General features: G+C 43.7%; 1 protein-coding gene and 1 pseudogene across 5 annotated transcripts in view; both read right to left on the reverse strand.

The window, feature by feature from the left end:
• LOC100999055 (leucine-rich repeat-containing protein 37A3-like) overlaps positions 1-24308 on the reverse strand; it is a 31027-nt gene extending 6719 nt beyond the window's left edge. Inside the window, exons 1-8 of one of the 4 annotated variants that reach the window (XM_009190892.4) lie at positions 21461-24308; positions 19642-19713; positions 16455-16526; positions 13889-13960; positions 13175-13255; positions 9915-9986; positions 9248-9322; positions 1571-1689 (exon numbers count right to left, since the gene is read on the reverse strand). In XM_009190892.4, coding sequence (XP_009189156.2) covers positions 1571-1689; positions 9248-9322; positions 9915-9986; positions 13175-13255; positions 13889-13960; positions 16455-16526; positions 19642-19713; positions 21461-24291 — 3394 coding nt within the window. In that variant the 5' untranslated portion in view covers positions 24292-24308. Of the gene's footprint in view, positions 1-1552; positions 1690-9247; positions 9323-9914; positions 9987-13174; positions 13256-13888; positions 13961-16454; positions 16527-19641; positions 19714-21460 lie in introns of all 4 variants that reach the window. The other 3 variants (XM_009190891.4, XM_009190893.4, XM_009190894.4) reach the window with 3 other exon arrangements.
• Positions 3619-6612, reverse strand: LOC116271065 (annotated as a pseudogene). The gene has a single exon (XR_004179463.1). The product of XR_004179463.1 is annotated as an endophilin-A2 pseudogene (transcript).
• Positions 24309-27083: the final 2775 nt, after the last annotated feature.

A 27083-nucleotide genomic window follows, 5' to 3' on the forward strand; every position in this document is an offset into this window, starting at 1 on the left:
GTCCTGCCTCAGATGCAGAGAGAGAGCACAAGGCTCCCTCTCTCCTTGTCCTTGGTGTACCTGTGTTCTTGCTACCATCACAGCTGAATGCAATGGAAGGCGGTCCTCTGAGAGGAGCAGGGTGGAGATGCTAATGTGGAGAGCCCCTCCCTTTGCTGATAGATCCTCATCTGGCACATGCTCCACCCACCCACCCCATTCTCTGTTCCCACATACTGTAGCTCCATCACAGAAGACGCGACATGGAAAAAACACTGTGTCCACCCTAGTTCTTTTCTTAAATTTGGGCAGGGATTCAGGGTGTAGGTTAAGAGGTTTTTAATTTGCCAGATTGTATGCCTATGTTGTTAAATATAAAATGAATCTATGGTATGACAGCAGTTTCTGGATAAACATTACTTGAGGTCCTAAAATGCAGAAGGGAAAAAGCAACTTTTGTCAGATGCCTACTTTGCTTTCATTTCATCTCTAATATTTTGCATGCAGAATCATCCAAAGCTTCTGACTGCATGAGGGTCAAGTGTACCAGTGTGCAGCTGATTTTCTTTTCCAGAATTAAAAGTATTTTGGGTGGTGCTGAGGGTCAGAGGAAGAAGTAAAGATTGTGAGAAAGGAGAAACACAGGCTTGGGGAGAACCCAGAATTGGGACAGAAGACCTGGCACAAGGTACAGCACTTAGCACCTCTGATCTTGTTTTTCCTCATCTGTAAAAGGAGATTACCAATGCTTTTCTGCCCACCTCCTGGGGAGAAGGGAAGAATATAATTGGTAAAAAAAAGTTTTGAAAAATAAGCAACATTTTCTTTAAATAAGTAGCCAAGCATTATTCATCATCCACCCCATATCACTGGTAGATACCTGTATTCAAGCTATCTGGACATGAAAGCAGTCACCTTTTAGAAGTCATGAAGTTGGTGCTAATAAACCTAATCTACAGAAACACTCCTGGAAGCACTTGAGCATTTGTTCTGTGAATGGAAAGGTTTGAATTCAGAGCACGTTCAGAGTTGGATGGTCTAAGCATGGAAAATCCCTCATCCCATTAGAAGAGCCAGGTAGCAATTTCTGGTTATGGAACCAGAAGCTCTCAGGCTTCAAATAAAATAGCATCACTTGTACTCTTATAAAATTGTGAAAACAAAAACAAAAACAAAACTGGATCTACATCTGTCCTATAAGGCCGAGAGTACTTGAGATCTCATGGATATAAAACCAGCCTACAAACTACATTGCACTGTATGAAGAAATTATCACTGGGGGCAAAGCATCAAGCGCAGAGCACAGTACACAGTGTGTGGATGTTAATGTTATTCCCTAGTCTTCCCATTCCTTTGTCTTGGTCCTTTATGAATATGGAACAGTTCTATTATTACATTTTCTAATAATAACTGAGAACCTGACTCTCAGCAAGGGAATAGTTCAGAAATTGAGGGAGTTTAACTCTGAATGAGTAAATAAAAATAAAGCAATTATATCATCACTTTACAAATTTATCAATTAAAAATAAAAAATTTAAAAACAAATACTTAAAATAATGTAACAATTGATCACCAGGCAATTTGGACTCACGACAATGTATGGTGTTTGTCAGACATGCACTGTTGCAATGCAGCTTGACTGTCTTGCAGACAACCTCAATGCTATTTTTAAATTGGCAGAGGCAGCAGGCCATATGGCTAGGTAAGATCCTATAGATGAAAACAGAGAACAATAAATTAGTGGTAAAGCGGTTGAGTAGGTAAAGGAGGCAGGCCAACGCTACCAGAGGGCTGGGCGAAAAGGTGTTATTGAGGCCTGTGGACTGAACAGTTGGGTAGGAACTAGAAGGCCAATAGGAAGGAGGACAGAGGTGCCCAACCGAAGGATAAGCATGGCAGTGAGTATGGTATGCCTAGAATAAAGGTGGTTGGGATTAGAATTGGGTGACACTGATCAGTAGTTTAATTCAGAAGTATCTCTTCCCAACTCAAAAGTCTCACTTTGGGCTGAAAGTATACAGGAAGAAAGTAGACTTCTAAGAAGAGTCTGAGTAAGTCCCCAGCTTCTGGAGGCCCTTTCTCAATTCCTTTTGGGAGTGGGAAATACTAGAAATTACTCTGCGCATTAAAAATAGTTTAGTTCAACCTGGATTGTGGGGTTAAAAAGTAACAGAGATTGCATTGGTCAAATCTGGACAATTTGAGCATTCAAAAGAATAACAACAATAATAAGCTATAACATAATTAATACATAAAAAAGAATCAATGAAGAATGATATTAAAAAAGAAAGAAGGGGAGTTCTTTAATGAAATAAAGCCAGATAATAAATGTGGAAGGAATGACAGAATTTTAAAAAGTGTCACTTTGCAACCACCAGTAATAAAAATTGATTCAGACAAGGATTATCACTGATGGACAGCTGGGTGAAAAGACATCTGAGAACAGGACCTTCAGTGATCTCAAAGTACCACCTCACAGATTATTTATTAACTATGGGAAAAATTACTTTTTTAAAAAAATGAGACAAGGTCTCACTCTATCACCCAGGCTGAATGAAATACAGTGGCAAAATCATAGCTCACTGCAGCCTTGACCCCCTTTTAACTTCCCTTTTAACTTCATTGATTTTTTCTTGTATTTCTGTATCTAACATATTTTCCAGCAAGTACAGCTTTCTCAATTTACTTTCGTAAGTTGAGTTGTTGGATGCAGGTTGAAGAGAGGGGCCCTTTGTATTGTTTTTCAAAATACTCAGGGGCCTGTCTCCATGACAGGGGGTCATGGAGTTCGAGACCCCCTCAGGAGTTCGAGACCAGCCTGGGCAACATAGTGAAACCCTGCCTCTACTAAAATCTCGAACTCCTGAGCTCAAGCAACCCTTTCTCCTTGGTCTCCCAAAGTGCTGGGATTATAGGCACGAGCCCAGAGGTTTTGTTATTCTTTTCCTGCCCCCAACTTTTGATTTTAAACATTTTCTTTTTTTTTTCTTTAAGCCTTAGGATGGCTGGGAAGCATTTTCAAATGGTCTAATGAACACCTGTATAACTTTCATCTGGAATCCACAGTAGCTGATACTTTGTCACATTTGCTTTCCATGTGTGTTTGTCTATACATTTTCTGGACAAGCCATTTGAGTCAGTTGCAGACATAATGACCCTTCACCATTAAAGACTTCAGTGTGCAGCCCCTAAGAACCAAGGCATTCTCCTACATAACCAGAATACTATCATCACCCAATGGAACTTAATATTATCATTGTCTACTATGTAGTCCATATACACATTTTCACAATTGTCCTAATCATATCATGGCTTAAAAAATTGAGAATCCAATTAAACATCACCAAACATCAGACATTACATTTAGTGTTCATGATTTTTTTTTTTATTTTTGTAGAAAGACATTTAATACTTCTGTTTACAAAATTCAGGCACACATTTCACTTTGCCCTGGACCGTGTCCAAGGCTGTGTGCTCATCTCTGCCAGGGTGTCTGTGCCCTTCATGTACTGCTGACAAGGTGGGTGCAGAGCAGAGCCTGGGGTCCAGAGGCTTCAGGCTGAGCCACAGTGGGAGAGGAATGTGAATGTGGCCCAGTCCAGAGGACCCCCCATTTCATCGATTTTGGATCGGGTGACAGAGGAAGCAGATGTTGGGGCTGCGGACCTGCTGGTCTGGGCAGGGGTCTGGAGACCCCAGGGCTGCCTGCTGTGGCCTAGAGGAGAAGGTCAGGGCCACTTCCCACAGGGTGGGGTGGTAGCGGCTGGGAAAGTGGAGGCCTGGCCACCAGGAGCTTTAACATTTGCTCACTGGAGCCTTTGTGCTTGGCCTCAACAGCATGGCTGGGGCTGTGGTCCCGTGCGAAGTGTGCTGGGGTGTATGTGGGTGGTTGGTGGTGGCAGCTTGTGCTAGAGTGACACAGGCCTCCGTGGCCCTGTCTGGGGGCAGTTGAAAAGCTGAAAAGGTACTTGGCTTTGTGAGGGAGGGGCTTTGGAGGCGGGGCTCTGAAGGAGGCTATGTTCTCTGTCCTGGGGCAGATCCCAGCTGGCCTCTGTCCCCGGGCTGCAAGCTGACAGCAGGCAGGGGAAGCAGTGAGGCCCTCTGACCTGGCCTTGGGGAGAAGGAGTGCATGTGTGAGGTAGGGGTGCAGTGGCCCTGGAGTGGGGCCAGGGCCCATCTCCAGCACCAGGCTGGGACAGGATTTAAAACCAAGGTCCTGTCTCTGAGCCACGGGGACGCTCGATCTCATCCTGTTAAGGCCACAAGACTCGAGGGCAGGCAGTGGGCCGGGTCCCTGTGGGGTCAGGACGGAGGTGGGTGCTGCCACAGTGGAACATTAGTGTTTGTGAGAGCACCTTAGGGTTAGCCCCGCCTCGGCCAGCTGGGCAAGGAGTTGGGGAGCGGGGAGGAGGCTGGCGCAATGGAGTAGGGAAGGGAGTTGTCACCGTTGGGGGTCAGCGCCAGTGTAAACAGGCATCCCCACCCACCCAGATAAGCCCCCCACCCAAGTGTGGCTCCCTGCTCAGGGAGTACCTCGAGGACCTGGGACTGGGTGGCACCGGCAGGCTCGGATACCATCCTAGCAGTAGGAGCCCGGTGGAAGGCAGAAGACCCGGCAGGGGGTGCCGCCCAGTGTGGACAGAGGAGCGGGGCACCGGCGAGTCACTGCGGCAGGGGCACGAGCGTGTCCATGTAGCTGAGCAGGAAGAAGCCCGACTGGCTGTCCAGCATGCCCTATACCAGTTGTAGTTGATCTGGTTGGTCAAGGCGATGACATCACCCTCATGGAAGCCCAGCTCCCCATGGTTCTAGGGTTCGAAGTTGTACAGCACCTTGCAGCTCTGCTCGTCTAGGGGTGGCATGCTCCTGCTAGGAGTCCAGATGGGCTTGTCGGAAGATCGGAAAGACGAAGCTGCGATCTTGGGGACTGTGGTGCTGGGGAAGCCCCCGTTGGACTGCTCAGGCTCTCCGAGGTCAAAGGGCTCCCGGGACTTGGGCTTATACTGCCGCTTGGAGCCTGAGGAAGCTTCCTGCATTCTGCGCTTGGGCTTCTCTGCCAGCTTGTCCGGGATCTGCACAGCCCGCTGGTAGCAGTCCAGCTGCGCCTCTACTAGGGTTGAGAGCTGACTCACCTGCTTGATATTGGTCTCCAGGAGGTTGTGCATGCTGGTTTCTGCCACCTCCTTGGACTCCTCAAACTTCTCCAGCACCTGCCGCAGCTCCTCATTGGGGATCTTGCCCTGCCACTTCTTCTTTTAGTCAAAGTCCAGGCGGTGGCCCTCCAACTGGTGGTGCTGGATCTCCTTCAGGTTGTTCTCGCACAGGTTCTGGAGGGGGTCAATGAAGTTCTGTTTGACCGCTATGTCCAGGGAGTCCTTCACCTCCACCAGGTGCTTCATGGACTCGCCGACATCCAGCAGTGTGTCACCGAAGTTGGACTCACCGCCCAGCTCCTTCAGGTGGCAGATCAGGCACTCGCTCAGAAGCCCCTCCAACTGCAGGTAGCTGGGGTTCTTCACCTGGCCCCGGATCTCGGACACCATGTTGAGCATGGTCAGCTTACCTGCGAGGTTTGGGTTGGGCTGCAGGTACTTGATGGTCCTGGCCAGCACTTCCGTCACTGCCTTGCTGGTGACATCCACCTTCTTCTCCATCTCTTTGAAGTCATCATCCAGCTTGGTCCCCTCAGCCCCTCCCACCTTCTCACTGACCAGCTGGCTTGCCTTGTAGAAATGGTTCTTCAGCCCCACCACCGACATGCCCGCTGCCGAGCACCCCACAGGGACCGTGCCAGTGACAGGCTTCCAGGCGCCGCCAACCCTCTGCCCGCCTCAGCAGCCGCCGTCGGCACCACCTCCGCCACGTGCTTGCCAGCCCCAGCGCCGCCTAGTGTTCATGATTCTTCAGTATCCTTCAATATAGAACTGTTCCCAGGATTGTTTTAAAGTGTACTGACAAATCTTTGAGACTATAAATGACCTGACGTATACATTATCCTTACTTGAGAATGGTAATTTTTCAATACGCCATTAAAGATCATTACACATGAGCCAAGACTCAAATGCACTGGCCTACTTACTTTGTATATCAATGTGTAAACTCCTGAAGACTTCCAGTAATGAACTCCCATAAGGCAGTTAGTTCAATGTCTTTATGGCCTCGGTGACAAATGGTTACAGAGAATGAGAGCTTTTTCCTATCCACTAATGGTCAAGAAAAAAGCAGACAGATCCTCACCGTCTTAGAGAACCAAGTGAGAAAGCTGGTCGATGAAGAGGACTTCATCCAGAGAGGAAGGGATTTAGCTGACAGGGAAGATGCTGCAGGAGGCTGAGGGAAGTGAGGCTAGAGCAGTAAAACAGATCTGACAATGTGGTCAAGATAAGAAAGTGACCTGACAAAAATTAACAGAGTGCGAAATGAAGGGCCCTTTCCATGCTAATCTTGCATACTGCCCTCAACCAGCCTTAGCAAAACAGAGTTTCTATTTAGTTTGCCATATTGTGGGGTGGTGGCACTATTTAAGTTGCAGTCAGTTGTGTAACAAACTCACAGTAGGGCCCTGCAGAAATATATACATATATATACACACACACATATATATACACACATATATACATATATATACACATATATATATATAATTTTTTTTTAAGACAACGTCTTGCTCTGTCACCCAGGCTGGAGTGCAGTGGTGCCATCTTGGCTCACTGCAACCTCCACCTCCTGAGTTCAAGTGACCCTCCCACCTCAGCCTTCCTAGTAGCTGGGACTACAGGCATGTGCCACCACACCTGGCTGATATATATATACACACACACACACACACATATACACACACACACATATATACACATACACACATATACATATATACACACACATATATACACACACATATATATACACACACACACACACCATACACACATATCTGTATATATATATAACTGCAAAGAAGGCCAGGCACGGTGCCTCATGCCTGTAATCCCAGTACTCTGGGAGGGTGAGGCAGGAGGATCACTGAGGCCAGGAGTTTGAAACCAGCCTGGGCAACATAGTGAGACCTCGTTTCTCCAAAAAATAAATATACAATTGCAAAAAAAAAAAAAAAATACATACCTCACACCATATATTCAATTAACTAAAAACGGATCTTAGACGTAAACTATAGTATTTCTGGGAGAAGACATAGGAGTAAATCTTTTCCACTTTGGATTAGACAACAGGTTCGTAAAGATTTCTTAGGTAAAAAACAAAAAAGCACAAACCATATAAGAAAAAATTGCTAACTTAAAGCTGATCAAAATTAAAAACTTCTGCTTTTCAGAAAACACTTTTAGTTTAATTATTATTATTAATTTTTTTTTTTTTTTGAGACAGAGTCTCACTCTGTGGCTCAGGCTGGAGTACAGTGGTGCAATCTTGGCTCATTGCAACCTCCACCTCCCAGGTTCAAGCACTTATTGTGCCTCAGCCTCCTGAGTAGCTGGGATTACAGGCGTGTGCCACCACACCTGGCTGTAGAGATGGGGGTAGAGATGGGGGTTTTGCCACGTTGGCCAGGATGGTCTCGAACTCCTGACCTCAAGTGATCCACCTGCCTTGTCCTCCCAAAGTGCTGGGATTACAGGTGTGAGTCACTGGGCCCAGCTAGAAAATATTTAGAATGAAAAGACAAACCACAACCTGAGAGAAGATATTTACCAAACACATATCTAAAAGGCCTTGTTTTTTGTTTTATTTACTTGTTTAATTTTTGAGATAGTATCTCATTCTGTGACCCAGGCTGGAGTGCAGTGGCGATCACAGCTCACTGCAGCCTCGACCTCCTGGCTCAAGCAATCCTCCCACCTCAGCTTCCCGAGTAGCTGGGACCACAGGTGAGCACCACCACACCTGACTGATTTTTATATTTTTGGTAGAGACGAGGTTTCACCATATTGCCCAGGTAGTCTCAAACTCCTGACCTCAAGCAGTCCTCCTGCCTCAGCCTCCCAATGTGCAGGGACCACTGTACCTGGTCCCTGAAAGGACCTGTATCTAGACTCTATAAAGCACTCTTAAAATTCAATAATAATGAATCTCTCATGGGGTTACAGGAAAAAAAACCTCAATAAAAAGACTAATATCCAATTAAAATATGGGAACAGATTTGAACAATTTAGTAAAGAAGATATTTGCACATGAATATTCAACATCACTAACTATTAAAGAAATGCAAATTAAAACCACAATGAGATTCCACTACACATCAAGCAGTAGAAAGGCAAACATTTCTTTAAAAACTGAAATATAAGAATCTGCTGGACTGGGCCAGGCGTGGTGGCTTACGCCTGTAATCCCAGCTCTTTGGGAGACCAAGGTGGGTGGATCAAGTGTGGCCAGGAGTTTGAGACCAGCCTGGCCAACAAGAAGAAACCCCATCTCTACTAAAAATACAAAAATTAGCTGGGTGTGGTGGTGCGAGGCTATAATGCCAGTTACTCAGGAGGCTGAGGGAGGAGAATCGTTTGAACCTGGGAGGCAGAGGTTGCGGTGAGCTGAGATCTTGCTGCTGCACTCCAGCAACGAGGCTCTGTCTCAAAAAAAAAAAAAAAAAAAAAAGAATCTGCTGGGCCGAGTGCGGTGGCTCACATCTGTAACCCAAGCACTTTGGGAGGCCGAGGTGGGTGGATCAATTGAGGTCAGGAGTTCGAAACCAGCCTGGCCAACATAGTGAAACCCTGTCTCTACTAAAACTACAAAAATTTGCTGGGCATGGTGGCATGCACCTGTAATCTAAGCTACTCGGGAGGCTGAGGCAGGAGAATCGCTTGAACCTGGGAGGCGGAGGTTGCAGTGAGCCTAGGTCATGCCGCTACACTGTAGCCTGGGTGACAGCGAGACTCCGTCTCAAAAAAAAGCGAAGTGAAAGAAGCCAAACACAAGAGGCGACACGCTATATTATTTCATTTATAAGACATTCTGGAAAAGGCAAAAGTATAGGAACAGAAATCAGATTAGTAGTTAACAGGGGCTGATCGTTGGGGGAGGGGATCGACTACAAAGGGATACAAGGGGCCTTTTTGAGGCAACAGAAATGCTTTATATTGGGAATGTGGTGGTGGTTATGTAACTATACATTTGTCAAAACTCATCAAACTGTACCCTTAAAAAGGGTGAATTAAATGAAAATTATATATCAATAAACCTGACTTAAAAAAATAATAAAACAAACCTAAAGAACCAATTAAGTAAAAATAAATCTAAGAAAAAAATAACTTACAGTTTTTCCAGTTCAACAGTCATCGTGAGAATGTTCTTAAGTGTTGCAAGTGGGACTTGAGTTGTTCCCATGTCTCTGAAGAAGAAAGCCGAAACATTCATGATATAAACCCCAATAAAAAATTCTGTACTTAAAAAGATAATTCAAAGACATGTGATTACTTCAATACTGGCTTCTCTATAAAACAAGCCAGCTCAACAGTTTATTTGCCGCAGAATTCCAGAGACCTCTTATTAAAGAAATTTGATTTGCATCATCAAATTAATGATATTCAAGAATAGAACTCACACTTTTTTTTTTTTTTACCATTTATCTTACTTCTCATTTCATATTGCATTCACCCATCTTGATTATTTACCCTTTTCTTCCTTTTTAGAATAATGAACACCTATTCTTCTTTGCTTTCTTGGTTAAGTAATATTCCTCCATGTGTCTACATGTTCCAAATCTATACAGGTTCTTCAACACTGTTCTCTTCCCCTGCTGGCTGTCTTGACCATTACACATCCTTTCTTAATCCTTTTCTTTGCCAATAACTTTTTTCAATAACTCAGTTAAAATTTAAATTATGACTTTTTAGCCTAAATGCAAAATACTTAATCTTTGATGAAAAATTTAAAAAGAGCATAAATCATCTCATGACTCGTGAAAGTACTATAGTACTTACAAATATTTTAATGCTGGCAATTTAAAGAGATACGGATCTTCAACAGTTGTCAGAGGATTGCGATTGAGAATTCTGAAAAATGCAATAGAATTAAAATTATCTGCATTTTCAAAGTGTGAAATTGCATAAAAAGTTTATATTCATTTTTTGGTATGGAACTTGTAGGTAAAAAAAAAAAATCATTTTCTGTTTTTACCTAATAAATCACCATTAGACTTCATAAAGCACTTTTCCTTTGGGAACTACCTAGATCTCTAGAAGATAAAGTAGAGGAGAGAAACAGGGGAAGAAATAGAAAAAATTAAAAAAAGTGGATAGCAAAGAAAAAATATGCCACAGAATTTTTCAGGTCAAAAACCCTAGAAGTGACTATGTTGGTAGGAAGCCCCGACTCTGTAGGAAACACTATTTCTAGTGTCCGCCATAATTCAGGTTGCTTGTCCATAATTCAAGTTGCTCATTTTTGTTGTTGTTGCTGTTTTGTTTTGTTTTGTTTTTTTGAGATGGAGTCTTGCTCTGTCACCCAGGCTGGACAGCAATGGCTCTATCTTGGCTCATTGCAACCTCCACCTCCAGGGTTCAAGCGATTCTCCTGTCTCAGCCTCCTGAGTAGCTGGGATTACAGGTGCCCGCCACCACTCCCAGCTAATTTTTGTATTTTTAGTAGAGACTGGGTTTCATCATGTTGGCCAGGCTGGTCTTGAACTCCTGACCTCAGGTGATCCACTCCCTTCAGCCTAGCAAAGTGTTAGGATTACAGGTGTGAACCACTGTGCCTGACTGCTTGCCTTTTATCTTTGCAAAGTTTTTCAAATTCATGGTTTAATCTGCACAGTTAAGGAAAAAAATAGGACCAATTCTTTTGCTTTACAGCCAAGGAAAAAGGGATAAAGCTAAGAGAAGGAACGGGTCAAAACCATACTCCCATCATATACTCCCACTTGACTTCTTGTATGACATCACAGCCTTTGTTACATTGCATGTAATCACCTGTCTACTTGTCAGTCTCCTGGACTATCAGCTCCTTGAGGGCAGAGACCACATCTTATTCTCATTGTCATCCCTATGCCTGGCATGATGTCTGAAATTTACTAGGCATTTAATAAATGTTTATTGGGCCGGGCGTGGTGGCTTATGCCTGTAATCCCAGCACTTTGGGAGGCTGAGGTGGGCAGATCACCTGAGGTCGGGAGTTTGAGACCAGCCTGACCCACATGGAGAAACCCCCACCTCTACTAAAAATATAAAATTAGCTGGGTTTGGTGGTGCATGCCTGTAATCCTAGCTACTTGGGAAGGCTGAGGCAGGAGAATCGCTTGAACCTGGGAGGTGGAGGTTGTCGTGATCCAAGATCGCACCACTGCACTCCAGCCTGGGCAACAAGAGCAAAACTGTCTCAAAAAAAAAAAAAAAAAAGTTTATTGAATAAACAAATGACATTTTGTTTATATGTCAATAAAATGAATACATTCATTTCGATGGGATTTTTTATTCCAAAATGCTGCAATCTATTTTCTTTTTAATTCTTTTAAGTGAACAAGAAAAAGAAAAGAAACAGGAAGAAATAAAAGAAAATCAGCCTTTACATTAACCCAAGAATCATCACTATTGCAGAAATTATAAAAATAATTATTATTACAGTGAGTATCTATTGGGCTGCTAGGTGTTTGTGATCGGTATTTCACATTTAATCCTCACAACAACCTTATGTGCTAGATATTATTGCCCTATTTTATAAATGAGGAAACTGAGGTTACACAACTTGTCCTAGGTCACCAAGCTATTAAGAAGCTAAACTGCCAGTGCGGTGGCTCACACCTGTAATCCTAGCACTGTAGGAGGCTGAGGCAGGCAGATCACCTGAGGTCGGGAGTTCAAGACCAGCCTGACCAACATAGAGAAACCCCATCTTTACTAAACATACAAAATTAGCCAGGTGTGGTGGCGCATGCCTGTAATCCCAGCTACTAGGAGGCTGAGGCAGGGGAATCGCTTGAACCTGGGAGGAGGAGGTTGCGGTGAGCCAAGATCGTGCCATTGCACTCCAGCCTGGGCAATAAGAACAAAACTCCATCCCCCCCGCCAAAAAAAAAAAAAAAGAAAGAAAAAGAAAAGAAAGAAAGAAAGAAAGAAAAAAGAAGCAAAGCTGTAATCTGAACTCATGTGCTTAATCTGTAGGAAGAAAAAGGGTTTACTTTAACTTTACGGGTTTTTACATTTTTCTTTTCTTTCTTTCTCTTTCTTTCTTCATTTCCCTCCCTCCCTTCCTTCTTTTGAGTCAACATTTCCATTTATTGGCCAGGCATAGTGGCTCATGCCTGTAATCCCAGCACTTTGGGAGGCCAAGGCGGGCGGATCATCTGAGGTCAGGAGTTCCAGACCATCCTGACTAACGTGGTAAAACTCCATCTCTGTCAGAGTCTCGCTCTATCACCAGGCTTGAGTGCAATGGCATGACCTCAGCTCACTGCAACCTCCGCCTCCCGGGTTCAAGCGATTCTCCTGCCTCAGCCCCCTGAGCAGCTGGGATTACAGGCACCTGCCACCATGCCCGGCTAATTTTTGTATTTTTAGTAGAGACGGGGTTTCACCACGTTGGTCAGGCTGGTCTCAAACTCCTGACCTCAGGTGATCCACCAACCTTGGTCTCCCAAAGTGCTGGGATTGCAGGCATGAGCCACCACCACGCCCAGCCTTCATTTATTTTTTATAACTTTTATTTTAGGTTTAGGGGTACATGTGCAGGTTTCTAATACAGGTAAATTGCATGTCACAGGGGTCTGGTGTGCAGATTATTTTGTCACCCAGGTAATAAGCATAGTACACAATAGGTAGCTTTTTGATTCTCACCCTCCTCCCACCTGCCATAGGAACAATACCTCCCCGGTACCTGTTGTTCCCTTCTTTGTCCATATGTACTCAATGTATAGCTCCTACTTATAAGTAAGAACATGTGGCTCCCAAAGTGCTGGGATTACAGGCCTGAGCCACCCTACCCAGCAACAAGGCTGATTTGAGGGTCACTTGTTTGATGCCTTTTCTTGCCCATGCCAAAGGTCAGAACTAGCACAAGCAGAGCAAGTCATATATAAGCTATGTACATCTCTTGGCCTCTTTGTACCTTAGTTTCCCCATTTGAGAAAAATGAATGGATCTTAAGACATCCTTTTCAGAGTTCATAATGGAATTGTACCCAGCTGACCAATAATTGTATGTATTTTTATAGTTGTTTACATGTATTCATCTTCTATTTCACTTACAACTTGTGTAAAAACTGCATTCCATGCCAGGCCTGAAATGTTCCAAAGCTCAGTTCTGTGAGTAAATTGCAACCAAGATTTCTACAAAAAAAGACACAAGCCAAAAGAAAAAAAAAATTTCAGAACATTTATCATTTGCTGTGATTCTAATTTATATAGGATGGAACATAACCCTAATCCTTTCTCTATGCACTAAGGAAATCTCACTGTGGAAGATTCCGGCTTATGATTTATACTTTAGCATTGCACATGTGGTGCATTAGCTACAAAACAGTGAATGCTCAGTAAATACCTGTGTGTAGTGATCTTTATTTCTCTAGAACAGGATTTCACAACTTCAGTACCATCGACATTTTGGACTCTATAACTGTTTGCTGTGGGCATATGTCTTGTACCTTGGAGGATGTTTAGCAGCATCCCTGGCCTCTGCCCACTAGATGCCAGGAACACACCCACAGTTTTGTCAACCAAAACTGTATCCAGACATTACCAAATGTCACCTGAGTACAAAATCACACCAGTTGAGGACCACTGCTTTTTCATGATTCACTATGATCTTTGTAATTCTCACACTAATCTTTGCTAGAGACAAAAAGGATTTGCTATATAATTTTAGTAGCTTCCTACTGGTAAAATTTTAATCGTATTTCAAAGAGGTTTATAATTAAGTTTTATAAAAATTCCAAATGTAATCAAGTTATATTTGTAACTTACATATATTGCAAAAATGGTAGTGGTTCAAATGTATGTCTTTCAATAGACTGTATTTTATTGCAGGATAAATCTCTAGGAAAAAGTAAAAGAAAAATATTGCCTTGATTAGTTATTAGATGTAGATTAGTATGAATAATAGCAAGAGTTTAGAATAATATTGAATACACATTTTTCATCTCAACTCTAAATGTCTCGACTTGTGTTTGAACTTTCCAGAGCCCCTAACCCTGCCCATATCTCTCCTAGAGTCTCACCTTCATGGTTTTCATAAATAGAATATACATGTTAATAGACTTTGGAATGAATTTTTCCTGAGAGCAGTAGACTTGATTAGATGCCCTTTTGTCGTCTCATCAAATCCTAGATTATGAGCTCAAAGTTTTTACATATAGTTTCTAATACTAAAAAAAAATAGTCTCACATTTATACACCTTCCTAGTTTAGCTCTGTTTTCCTAAGCCAGTTCAATATCAGAAGAAATAAAAGACATCCTTTCACATCATTTGAAAGGAAGTTACCCCTTTAACTAACACATAACTTTGAACTAATTCAAATCATATTCATAGAATCAATTTCTATCATATTAATAGAAACTCACTTTTGGTTTTATGTTGCTTTAATATTTCATGAAAGCAATTTCTTCAGTTATACAGTGATGGGGCTTGTCCCTCCCTCTTTACCTGGATGGTGTAACGCTGTCTGGTTGATGTCTCCATCTCTAGTCTCTCCCTTCCTAAACTATCCTGCACACAGTCATCAGATAAACTCTCCACAAGTGGTTTGCAAAGACCAGCATCTCCTGGGAAATTATTGAAGATGCAAATTCTTGGTCCCACTCTAGACCAACTGAATCAGTAACCACGAGCGCGGAGTCCGGAACTGAGTTCTAACGTGCCCTCTCAGTGATTGTGATGCAGATCTATCTATAGCACTGCTGCGGTAACACGGTTCCCCATGATGGCTCCTCAGCTTGGCATTCAAAGCCCTAGAAGATCTGGCTCCAATTTCCTACTCTCCCTCCTTGTACTCTACAGGTACTCATGGCATTCCTCGAACACTTTCCTGTGATTTGCCCTTCTCCCATTTTCCTTTTGCAAGTTTAGAATACTGTCCCTAAGATGTCTGTCCGATGTTACACAATGGCCCTTCAAAGTCCTATTCAAACGGCATTGTTCTAGTAACATCTTCCTGGGTCCAGATTGAAGGCATTTTCCCCTTTTCTATGCTCCAGAAACAATGTATCCCTCCTCATGCCCACATCCATTTCTTCTTTTTAATGTAGTTATTTTTTATCCCATTTCTTCTGAGCATAAACTCCTTGCAAGCATGGACTAGGTTTTGCTCATCTGCATTGCCCACCATGTTTAAAACTGACACATGGAAATAAAGCAAATTCAAATATTTGTTAAATAAATGAATAACTGGGGGAGTAGAAGGAAAATGACTATTTTAAAGGAAATGTAGTTTTATTACTTCACAGCCACGTAGCACTTTGGCATCCACTTGAGGGTCTTTATATCCACTTGCCTTAATTCCTCTACATTTGAAAGAATCTGTTTGCAAAACAGCATCACTAATGAGCTTAATAAGGATTAACGACATACACACCTCTATGGACAAAGGATAAGAATCAAGCTTCCATAGCAATGAACATAGTATCTTCTTGTCTCTAAACAGACAGAAATACTATGCAGGTATCCCTTTCTTGGTAACAGGGCTGGGGAGACAGTTATTTTGTAATTGGTGAAGAGTTAGGGGCATTTCTGGTATGCATCTTAGTGTAAACATTTCTAGCTCTACCACTTAACCATCATTTTAAACATCTGTTTTCATATAACAATTCCTGAAATGAAACCCTTAATACCAGTCTATTCTATTGGTAGCTTAATATTCTTGATCTATTATTTATACAATTCAGCTGATTTTTAATATTTACTGTTATTTTAATTCATATTAAATTACCAAAAATTTCTGGATTAATGATGTTCAAATGAATGTAGGTGGTCTATATTTTCTTCTCCTTTAGGCAACAATCCGAAGTTAACTTTAATTCCTTTCATCCTACTAAACCAACTTTTTCAAATCTTTTTTTGTGAAAGTCAGACAGTAAATATTTTAGGCTTTGTGGGCCACATATGATCTCTCTCACATATTTCTCTTTCTTTTCTTTTACTTTCATAGTCCTTTAAAAATGCAGAAACCATTCTTAACTTAATGGGCTATTTAAAAATAGACCATAGATTAGATTTGATCTATTGGTTGTAGACTGAATAGAAGAAGATGGTGTGTGAACCCTTATAAAACAAGGTTCATATGAGTGTCAGTCACTGCTCAGATCTTCTTACCATGTGAAACTTTTTTCTGTCTGCATTTTGTCTATATAATTTAAAAACTGAAAATGCATAGGACATAGCTAATGCTAGAGATGGGCTGAGACCCTATACAAACCTACAGAATTGCAGAATTTTATTGCTGGAAGAAATCTTAGAGATTATCTAATTTGAACCCCTTATTCATTTTACAGATAATACGACTAAAAACTCACAAATGTGATTAACTAACTTACAAATACTGGAGGGATAGCAGGCCTTCAAATGAATCCTTATGTAATTCAGTCAAATAATTTTCATTGAGAATTCTGGAAAATGAAAAAGTTATTTCTAGATTAAAATCCTAAGTACAACTATTTGCCACACAGGACTATGTCCTGCATGTGGGGGAAAGCTGGGTCATGGTCATTTCAAGACGGTGGTATCTGCTCTGCTTTCATTCAAATATTTTCTTACATTTTCCTTGTTGTGTCCATCTCTGTCCACCACTACACACACACACACACACACACACACACACACACACACACACAGAGGCACACACAGGAAAGCGCACACACACACAAGCACACCCCTACCCACTCTTCCCACCAAACTGCCTCCTCTCTAGATCCCAAAGTCCCTGTTAGAATCCACCTCTGGGTGGCACCAAGATCAGCAGAACTTCCATTTTCTCCTCTTTTCCCAAACCTAATGAAAGCCCCACATGGAACCATGTCAGGGCTGCAAGTGAAGCTATTCAACCTTTTACCCCCATCAAAAAAAATGTGAGAACTACAATGTGCATACAGTGTACAGGTCATCAATGTTCTTTGTATTTTATTTAATTTCTGAGACAGGGTCTCACTCTGTACCCAGACTCCTGGCTCAAGTGATCCTCCTGTCTCTGCCTCCCAAAGTGTTGTGATTGCAGACATGAGCCACCTCACCTGGCCAAATATTCAGTTTAATAATTAAAAAGGAGATACCCATATTGTTACAAAAGAACATTGCTAGCATCCCAGAAGCCCCAGTGTGCCCCTTTCCAATCAAATCCCTCTCTCTAACCCAAATTAGGTAACAACTATCCTGACTTTTGTAATAATTGTCTTGCTTTTAAAATGTAGCTCTGGCCTGGCATGGTGGCTCATACCTGTAATCCCAGCACTTTGGGGAGCCAAGGCAGGTGAATCACCTGAGGTCATGAGTTCAAGACCAGCCTGGTCAACATGGTGAAACGCTGTCTCTACTAAAAATATAAAAATTAGCTGGGCATGGTGGTGGGCACCTGTAATTCCAGCTACCCGGGAGGCTGAGGCATGAGAATCGCTTGAACCCAGGAGGTGGAGGTGGTGGAGGTTGCAGTAAGCCAAGATCGTACCATTGCACTCCAGCCTGGGCGACAATAACAAAATTAGGTCTCAAAAAATAAATAAAGCAATTATCCTGCCTCAGCTTCCCAAGTAGCTGGGATTACAGGCACCCACCACCACACCTGCCTAATTTTTGCATTTTTAGTAGAGACGGGGTTTCACCATATTGGCCAGGCTGGTCTCAAACTCCTGACCTCAGGTGATCCACCTGCCTAGACCTCCCAAGGTGCTGGGATTACAGGCGTGAGCCACCGCATCTAGCATGTGTTTTATTTTTAATTTAGAACTCACGTATGGCTTGTCTATATAAGTTGAACTGGTAATGTGACACACAAACTGTTGTGAAAAATGCCAGTTACTTCGAACGTAAGCATTTTTTTCCAAAATCATTTGTGTCTAAATCAATTCCTTCTACAAATCAGTAAGAAAAGGATAAAACAATTCAACAGGAAAAAGAACAAAGGATAGAAAACTCAGAGAAGAAACACAAATGTTCCATAAACATATAATGATAATTAAATTCATGAGTAATCAGAAAAATTCAAATTTAGGTGGAATCCCTTTTATTCATCCATAACATCAACAAAAAGTTGGAGAATACCGAGCGGTGAAAAGGTGTGGGGAAATGAATGATGTCATCTCCCCACACCTTTTCACCGCTGGGTATTTTCCAACTTAGAGTAAGTTGGCACAACATTTTTGAGGGCAATTAAAATTTTATATCTACATAGTCTTCACTTCAACAATTCCATTTCTAGATATCTATGCTACAGGAATACTTGCCCATGTTCACAAAGAAGCATGTACAGGGATTTCACTGCAGCAATGCATGTAACAAGAAAACTAAGCATAATCTAAATATTCATCAATGGGGGAATTATTAAATAAACTATGATGCATCCAGACTATGGATGATTCAGGAGTTTAAATGAATGGGGTGACCATCTGAGTACTGGGAAGGAAAGAAATCTATGGCATATCATGAAGTGAAAGAATCAAATTGCAAGATGTTACCATTTATGTAAAGAAAAAAGATTTTTAAAATCACACAGCAAATCTATTTTGCTTTATGTAAATATGTATGTAGGCAAATGGGAAAAAGTCTGGAAGGATGAACACTAAATGCAGAGTAGCATTACCTCAGGGATGAGGGAGTAGGGCACAAGGAGGGTTTTTGTTATACCTGTTATTGCATTTTTATACATTAAAAATAGAATTGGGCTGGGGGTAGTGGCTCATGCCTGTAATATGAGGATGTTAGGAGGCCAAGGTGAGAGGAGAACTTGAGCTCAGGAGTTCAAGACCAGCCTAAGCAGCATGGGAAGACCCTGTCTCTACAAAAAATACAAAATTGGGTGGGCGTGGTGGCGTGCACCTGTGGTCCCAGCTACTTGGGAGGCTGAGGTGGGAGGATCGCTTGAGGCTGGGAGGTGAAGGCTGCAATGAGATGTAATTGTGCCACTGCACTCCAGCCTGGGGGACAAAGTAATATCCTGACTCTGAAAAAAAAAGAGGAAAAAAGAGAATATAACCATGTATTATTTGTATGATAAATAAATTTAAGTTGCCTCTTAAAGAGAGCCTACCAAGGCCGGGCGCGGTGGCTCAAGCCTGTAATCCCAGCACTTTGGGAGGCCGAGACGGGCGGATCACAAGGTCAGGAGATCGAGACCATCCTGGCTAACCCGGTGAAACCCCGTCTCTACTAAAAAATACAAAAAACTAGCCGGGCGAAGTGGCGGGCGCCTGTAGTCCCAGCTACTCTGGAGGCTGAGGCAGGAGAATGGCGTGAACCCGGGAGGCGGAGCTTGCAGTGAGCTGAGATCCGGCCACTGCACTCCAGCCTGGGCGACAGAGCGAGACTCCGTCTCAAAAAAAAAAAAAAAAAAAAAAAAGAGAGCCTACCAAATTTAATTTTAAAATAACCATAGGATTGCAATCAACAGAGGCTGATTTGGGGAATGGAGGGGAAATATCTTTTTTCAGAGGTATTGACCTCAAAATTCTGGACCGAGAAGGATCTTACAATGCAGTTAGTTTTCTGTCATATTCAGAGAGAATATATACTCACAGTTTCTCGGTCCAACTGTATGCTTTCCATACATTTCCATCAATGTGAGAAATATAGTTTCCTTGGAAATTTCTGTGAAGAAACACAGTTTATATCTTTGAATAGGTAGGAAAAGAATGAACAGGATAAGTAAAAGAATCGTGGCAACCTTGTCGGGGATATTCAGTTACAGAAAATAACACCTGCTTTCTCATTTCCAGAGCTATCAGCTTCCCAGTTTTCACAATTCATCAAGAAACAATGCGGGGCCACTGGCACAAATGATGAGGCATCTACTGGAAGCTTAACTTCCTATCTGTCCCATCTCTTGGACAGACGATGCCAGTTAATTACCTTGAATGTAAGTATTTTATCAAAAACCACTTATGTGTTTAAACAAACTTCTACAAATCAGCACAAAAATGGTAAATAATTCAACAGAAAAATAGGCAAAAGCTTATCACTATCAATAAATAAGTAGAAAGAAACCCTATGCCAGGTAGACCAAAGCTTTGCCCTCTGCTGAAACATCCTAGGCTTTTTCTTTCCACTCTTATTACAACCCATCTGATTTGGACCCTTCACACTTTACTCCTACGTTTTGCGAGACCTTTCTGTGTTGTCTCCCTGGAAATAAGCTTCTCCTTTTGGGCGCTCTACATACGGATTCTAAAATAATCCTTTGCATGTCTACACTTGAACATAAAGCAAAAAACTAAATAAAATAATTCTCCTGTTTTAGTAATTTAACCTCTCTTGCTTGGAAACTTTCAATGGCTTTCCATACCTCACTGTGTAACTTTCAAACTCCTATAGCTGATAGTCAAGGTTTTACATAATCATATCTGCATTGCTCCCTCACCTAATTCTTTGCAGCCAGATTGGTCTACTAAATTCCAACCATACCTGTAGCCATGCCTTTGCCTAGACTGTACTCCCATTTTTTTTCTATTTAACAAATTATAGCTACTCTTTAAGACCAAAGTAAAGTTTTAGCTTATCCATATAGCTTTCCTTGATCTCCGCACCTCAAGGATCACAGATTCTGGTAAATTCTAGTACCGATAGTATGCATTTTCTTTTAGTGATTAATTATACATACTTCCCTTTTTATGCCTATTGTATTTCTTCCCTCCTATCATTTTCATGTTCTGGAGACAGTAGCATATTTGGCCCTGGGTTTGACACAAAACGAGTGCTACATATAGAAAGCCAGGGACAATGATGAGTTGTGGACATAACTAAAGGACTGAGTAATCATGTGGACAGCCAACACTCCTACATATGCTAGGCACTGATGAAGTGTTTCATATATTCACTCACCTACATTTCACAACAATCCTATGAAATGGGAACTAGCATAACCCCCAGTTGAAAGGTGAGGAAACTGAGTCACAGAGCGGAATAACTTGCTCTGAGTCACCAACCTAATAAACAGACCTGGGTTCAACCCCAGGTAGCCTGGCTCCGGAATCAACTCTTAACCACTTAGAGCCTCATCACTGAGATTGGGAGGGGGACAGGTTGCTGTAAAGAGGGTGAAGCAAAAATGGGAGGAGAGTGGCGGTTAAGCAATGATGTGATGGGGCTAAATAAAAATGGATGAGAAAACAAGTAAGAGTAAAAGACTGGAGTAAAAGTAAAAGACTGGAGAATGGGTCTAACATTAAAGGAGAATGAAGGAGAATGAGGAGAAAGGAGAATTGACAAGCAAAGGTGAAAGCAGAAAGTCAGTTGTCAGGATGGCTTGGGGAGACAAAGAAAGCCCAGGAAGGCCTCCAGGAAAAGGCTGCCACGTCAGGCAGGACACAGAGGACAATTGGGGAAAGGTGATTCTTACAAGATGGTGAAGGTGCCATTGTAGGTGTTGGGCTCTGGCACAGGCACTTGGCGGAGCCTCTGCTTTGGGCTGAGATTAACACATGACAGTGTCTCATCTCCGCAGGTACAGAGCTCACATATGTTGGTGCTTGTGGAGGCCTTCTGTTCCTCTGATGCAGTTAAAGCCTTATTTTGGGCGTGACTTTCAGACTGTACCAATGAATCCCGAGTGGGTTCTAGTTCAGTATGTGGACCTGTGACTTCAGTCAGGCTTTGATGCAGAGTCTGAACCTGGTCTGGATGAGAAGCTGTAGTCTTCTCCAGGGCTGTAGAATGTCTAGTCTCTGTAGTGGGCTCTGGAGTTACAGCAAGCCCCGGGTCTGGAGGCTGAGTTGAGGTCTCCTCTGTGGTTGGAGATGGTTTAACCTCTGTAGTAGGTTCTGTAGTTATAGTAAGCTCCAGGGCCAGAGGTTGAACTGTGACTTGAGTCAGGTGTGAATGCTGAGCCTGACCCTTGTCTGAAGGTGGAAGTGTCACCTCAGGGTGTTCTGGAGGAGGAGCTGTAGTCGTCAGGGCTGTAGAAGGTTCAACCTCCGCAGTGGGTTCTGGAGTGCTGGTAAACCCCAGGTCCAAAGGTTGAACTGTAACGCTGGGTGACATTGGATGCTGAGCTTCATGCTGACCTGGTGTTGGAATTGTTACCTCTTGAGGTACTAGAAGTTGGGGTACAACTTTCTTAGGAGGCTGAGTTGGGGTCTCCTGCATGGTTGGAGAAAGTTCAACCTCTGTTGTGGATTCTGGAGTGATGGTAAGCCCTAGGTTCAAAGGTTGAATCGTGGCTTGAGTCAGGTGTGAATGCTGAGTCTGAACCTGGTCTGAAGGTGGAAGTGTCACCTCAGGGTGTTCTGGAGGAGGAGCTGTAGTCATCAGGACAGTAGAAAGTTCAACCTCTGTTGTGGATTCTGGAGTGATGATAAACCCCAGATCCAAAGGTTGAACTGTGGCTTGAGTCAGGTGTAAATACTGAGTCTGAACCTGGTCTGGATGTGGAAGTGTCACCTTAGGATGTTTTGGAGGAGCTATAGTCTTCTTCAGGAGTGTAGAATGTTCAGCCTCTGTAGTGGGTTCTGGAGCGATGGTAAGTCCCAGGTCCAAAGGTTGAACTGTAACGCTGGGTGACATTGGATGCTGAGCTTCATCCTGACCTAGTGTTGGAATTGTTATCTCTTGATGTACTGGAAGTTGGGATACAACTTTCTTAGGAGGCTGAGTTGGGGTCTCCTGCATGGTTGGAGAAAGTTCAACCTCTGTCACAGATTCTGGAGTGATGGTAAGCCCCAGGTCCAAAGGTGGAACTGTGGCTTGAGTCAGGTTTGAATGCTCTGGAGGTTGAGCTACAACTTCATTAGGGAGCTCTGGAGTCTGAGCTGGGGCCTCCTGCTGGTTTAGAGAAGACTCACCCTCCTCAGCGGTCTGTGGATGCTCAGCTGCAGCCTCCTGCTGGGTTGGAGAGGGGTTCTCACTATTAACAGGTTCCGGAGATTGAACTGAAGTCTCCTGTTGAATTGCTGAAGGTCCAGCCTCTTGCAGTGACTCTGGAGGCAGAGGTGGGCCCCCGTGCTGGATGGCAAGAGGTTCTGCATCATTACCTGGCCCTGAGAGCTGAGCTGTAGCCTCCTGGAGGACTGGAGAAGTTCCCACCTCTGCACTAGGCTCTGTTGCTATGGTGAGCTGCACATCTGGAGGCTTAACAGAGACACTGGGCAAATCTGAATGCTGAGTCTGATGGTGACCAGAAGGTGAAACTGTGACTTCATGATGTTCTGGAGGCTGAGCTGGGGTCTCCTGCAGGGCTGGAGAAGATTCAACCTCCCCAGAAGACTCAGAAGGCTGAGCTGGCTGATCCTGCTCACTGGGGGAAAGTTCAGCCTCTATAGGAAGACCTGGAAGCTCAGTTGGGGCCTCTTCCTGGATTGCTGAAGGTTCTGTCTCTTCTGGAGGCTGAGCTGGGGTCTCCTGCTGGGTCTGAGAAGATTCAACCTCCCCAGAAGACTCCGAAGGCTGAGCTGGCTGCTCCTGCTCACTGGGGGAAAGTTCAGCCTCTATAGGAGGACCTGGAGGCTCAGCTGGGGGCTCCTGTTGGGTTGCAGAAGGTTCCGCCTCCTCTGGAAACTGAATCGGGGCCTCCTGCTGGGCTTGGAAAGATTCTGTCTCATTGGTAGGCTCTGAAGTTATGGTAACCTCCACATCTGCAGGTTTAACTGTAATGTTGGGCAAGTTATAATGAGCTTGATCCTCACCTGGAGGATGAACTGTCACCTCATGATTTGGTTCAGTTTGAGCTAGACTTTCCATAGAGGACTCTGGAAGCAGAGCTGGGGCCTCCTGCTGGGTTGAAGAAGGTTCTACCTCCTCAGGGAGCTGTGGAAGCTGCCCTGGGGCTTCTTCCTGGAGTGAAGAGGACTGGATGCCTTCCAGGGTCTCTGGATTTTGAGTTTTGGGCTCTTGCTGGAATTCCTCAGGGATCCCTGAAGGCTTATCTGAGTTCACCCGGAGTTCTGGAGGCAGGCTGCTGGGATACAGTATATCCATATTTGAATATTCATCTTGCAGAATTCGGGGAGTAAGCGTATAGGGAGTCTCCCGTGGGAGATCAGACAAGCCGGAAGACCAACGTTCAGTAGGTCCCAGGGTGTTAGAGGTCAGCTGGAGCTGGTGTTTGACCCACTCCAGAGGCTGAGCCTCCCGGACTAGTAGCCACAGGAGTTGCCACGTGAGGAGGAGCCGTGGGCCCCAGAGAGGTAGCAGGGACATGACAGGCGCTGGCGCCACGCACTGAGCGGGAGTCATTCTGGCAGCCCTGAGACCATCACGCCTCTGATAAGTGTGCGCCCCGCCCCGTCTTTATGACACCTTTATTTATGTCACCTTTTTTAGGCTCCAGTCTAGATCTGCTCCATGTCACCAGGGCAAACTTAGGTCACAATCCCTCCTAAGCCCCGCCTCCCACCCCGCCCGGCCGGAACATCCCTCCCCTCCCCTTAGGGAGGAAGGATTTGGGCCGCAGACCCGGGTGGTCCCAGGACTCCAGCAGCCTGTTGTGGTGGGGTGGGGGCGCGGCAGAACTTCCCAAATAAGTCAGGGGACCTCACTTCAGGATCTTCAGAAGTGCTAGTCCAGTTGTGGCAGCCTGAACTCTTCCTCCTCCAAGGTGAAATCTGAGCATACTCTTCCTTTCAGGGAGAGCAACTGAGCTGCAAAATGGGCGCCAGTTCGGGTGGCAGGCACGACGCACATTACAGTCATTTATTCCAAAATGTTGCCATTTTCGCTAAACTTTCGGTATCTTTTGTTGCATGTTTGATAATGAATTCACCACCCTATTAGGTAGGGGCTGCCAGGGAATAAGCGAGGACTCCACATTTTCTGTAGGAGAGGTGTTGGGGGTGGGCAATTCAGTCTGGGAGAGAAGGCTTTAATCGGAGTCAAGAGCCCTTTGCACTAGCCTAGGAGGAGCCTGAACTGTCATCCTGCCTTGACTCAACACAGCTATTACTCTAGAAGTTACAGTGCCACCCTTCAGAGATCTACCCTGTGTGCACACATGGAGAGGAGGCTTAGGCTGTTAAAGTCAACATGTTAATTTCCTGAAATTGGGCTATAACTAGGACCCAGCTGACTTCCCCCACAGCCATTCTTACCTATTTTATTACTGTCTGGCACAATTATCAGCATGTAAACTCCAAGAAGGTGCTTCATCTTATTCCAGTGCCTAGCAGAGGCACAGGGTGCATAGTGATGGTTTTAAAATGGAAGGGGGGCCAGGTGCGGTGGCTCACACCCGTAATCCTAGAACATTGGAAGGCCGAGGTGAGTGGATCACTGAGGTCAGAAGTTCAAGACCAGCCTGACCAACATGGTGAAACTCTGTCTCTACTAAAAATACAAAATTAGTCAGGCATGGTGGTGCATGCCTGTAATCCCAACTACTCAGGAGGCTGAAGCAGGAGAATCGCTTGAACCTGGGAGGCGGAAGTTGGAGTGAACTGAGATCACAACACTGCACTCCAGCCTGGGCAACAAGAGCAAAACTCCATCTCAAAAAAATAAAATAAAAAATAAAATTGAAGGGATTCCAAGATTCACCTCACTTAGGGATGGATCTATTGTTATAATTAGATTTGTGAAATCAGTGCTGACTTCCTCTCACATTTCATGGGAACCTAGACTTCTTAAAGCTTGAAGTTTACTGGGTGGGTTTTATTTAAATTGAATTAAAATAATTATTTTACAGGGAAAAATTTCAGAACACGTTGCAACTTTGGGGTGAAAGTTAAATATAACACTCTAGCCCCAAATTAGTTCCCATTGAAATGAAACTTTTGCTCCTTTTTAAAAAAAATTCCATAAATAGTAAATAATGACTGTTTTCTTTTGAGATTAATTTAGAAATTTATTCCCTATTTAAGAGCTTTCATATGCAGTCATGCATTGCCTGCCATGTGAGGAGCTTTAGAAATGTGTCACTGGGTGATTTCACCATTGTGCTAACATCATAGTGTATACTTACACAAACCTAGGTGGTGTAGCCTAGAGTACACCTAGGCTATATGGTAGGGCCTAGGACTCCTAGGCTACAAACCTGTACCCTATTTTACTGTACTGAATAATAAAGGCAATTGTAACACAATGACAGGTATTTGTGTATGTAAACCTGGAAAAGGTACAGTTAAAATACTGTATAAAAGATAAAAACAGGGCCTGGATGCAGTGGCTCACACCTGTAATCCCAGCACTTTGGGATGCCGAGGTGGGTGGATCATCTGAGGTCAGGAGTTCGAGATCAGCCTGGCCAACATGGCGAAAACCAGTCTGTACTAAAAATACAAAAATTAGCTGAGTGTGGTGGCGCGTGCCTATAATCCCAGCTACTCAGGAGGCTGGGGTAGGAGAATCGCTTCAACCTGGGAGGTGGAGGCTACAGTGAGCTGAGATCGCGCCATCGCACTTCAGCCTGGGCAACAGAGTGAGACTCCATCTCAAAAAAACCAAAAAACAAAAGACAAAAATAGTATACCTGTATAGGGATAGCTCCATCATAATCTTACGGAACCGCCATCATATATGTGGTCTATTGTTGACCGAAACATCGTTTTGCAGCACATGATTGTAAATGATTGACAGAAAGATCTTCAGCGAAATATTCCACCCAAGATATATGGGAGATATTGAGATCCAAGTAATAAGCCATATTTGAAAGGCATTATAGTTTTCGAAAGCTGTAGCACAATCAGTCTTAAGGCCAGTTAGTTTCTCCCCACATCTCTGGGATCCTGTTTGAAGGGAGTTCTAAAAAGGCCTGTGTTCAAGCAGCCCAGCATCCCTTACTCCTGGGGCTGGGGGAGACTAACCCCTCTACTGTGTCCACAACTGTAGTAATACAGTCCTCTCTCCCTTCTTAATCTAAGAATGACAGGAATTATCAGTAATGTTGTAGTGTAGATCAGGGATCCCCAACCCCCAGGCCATGGATGGATGGGGTATTGGTCCAGGGTCTGTTAGGAACCAGGCCGCACAGCAGGAGTGAGTAGCGGGTGAGTGAGCATTACCGCCTGGGCTCCGCCTCCTGTCAGATCAGTGGC

This window comes from Papio anubis, chromosome 17 (genome assembly GCF_008728515.1).
Source record: "Papio anubis isolate 15944 chromosome 17, Panubis1.0, whole genome shotgun sequence".
In the NCBI taxonomy this organism is placed as follows: Eukaryota; Metazoa; Chordata; class Mammalia; order Primates; family Cercopithecidae; genus Papio; species Papio anubis.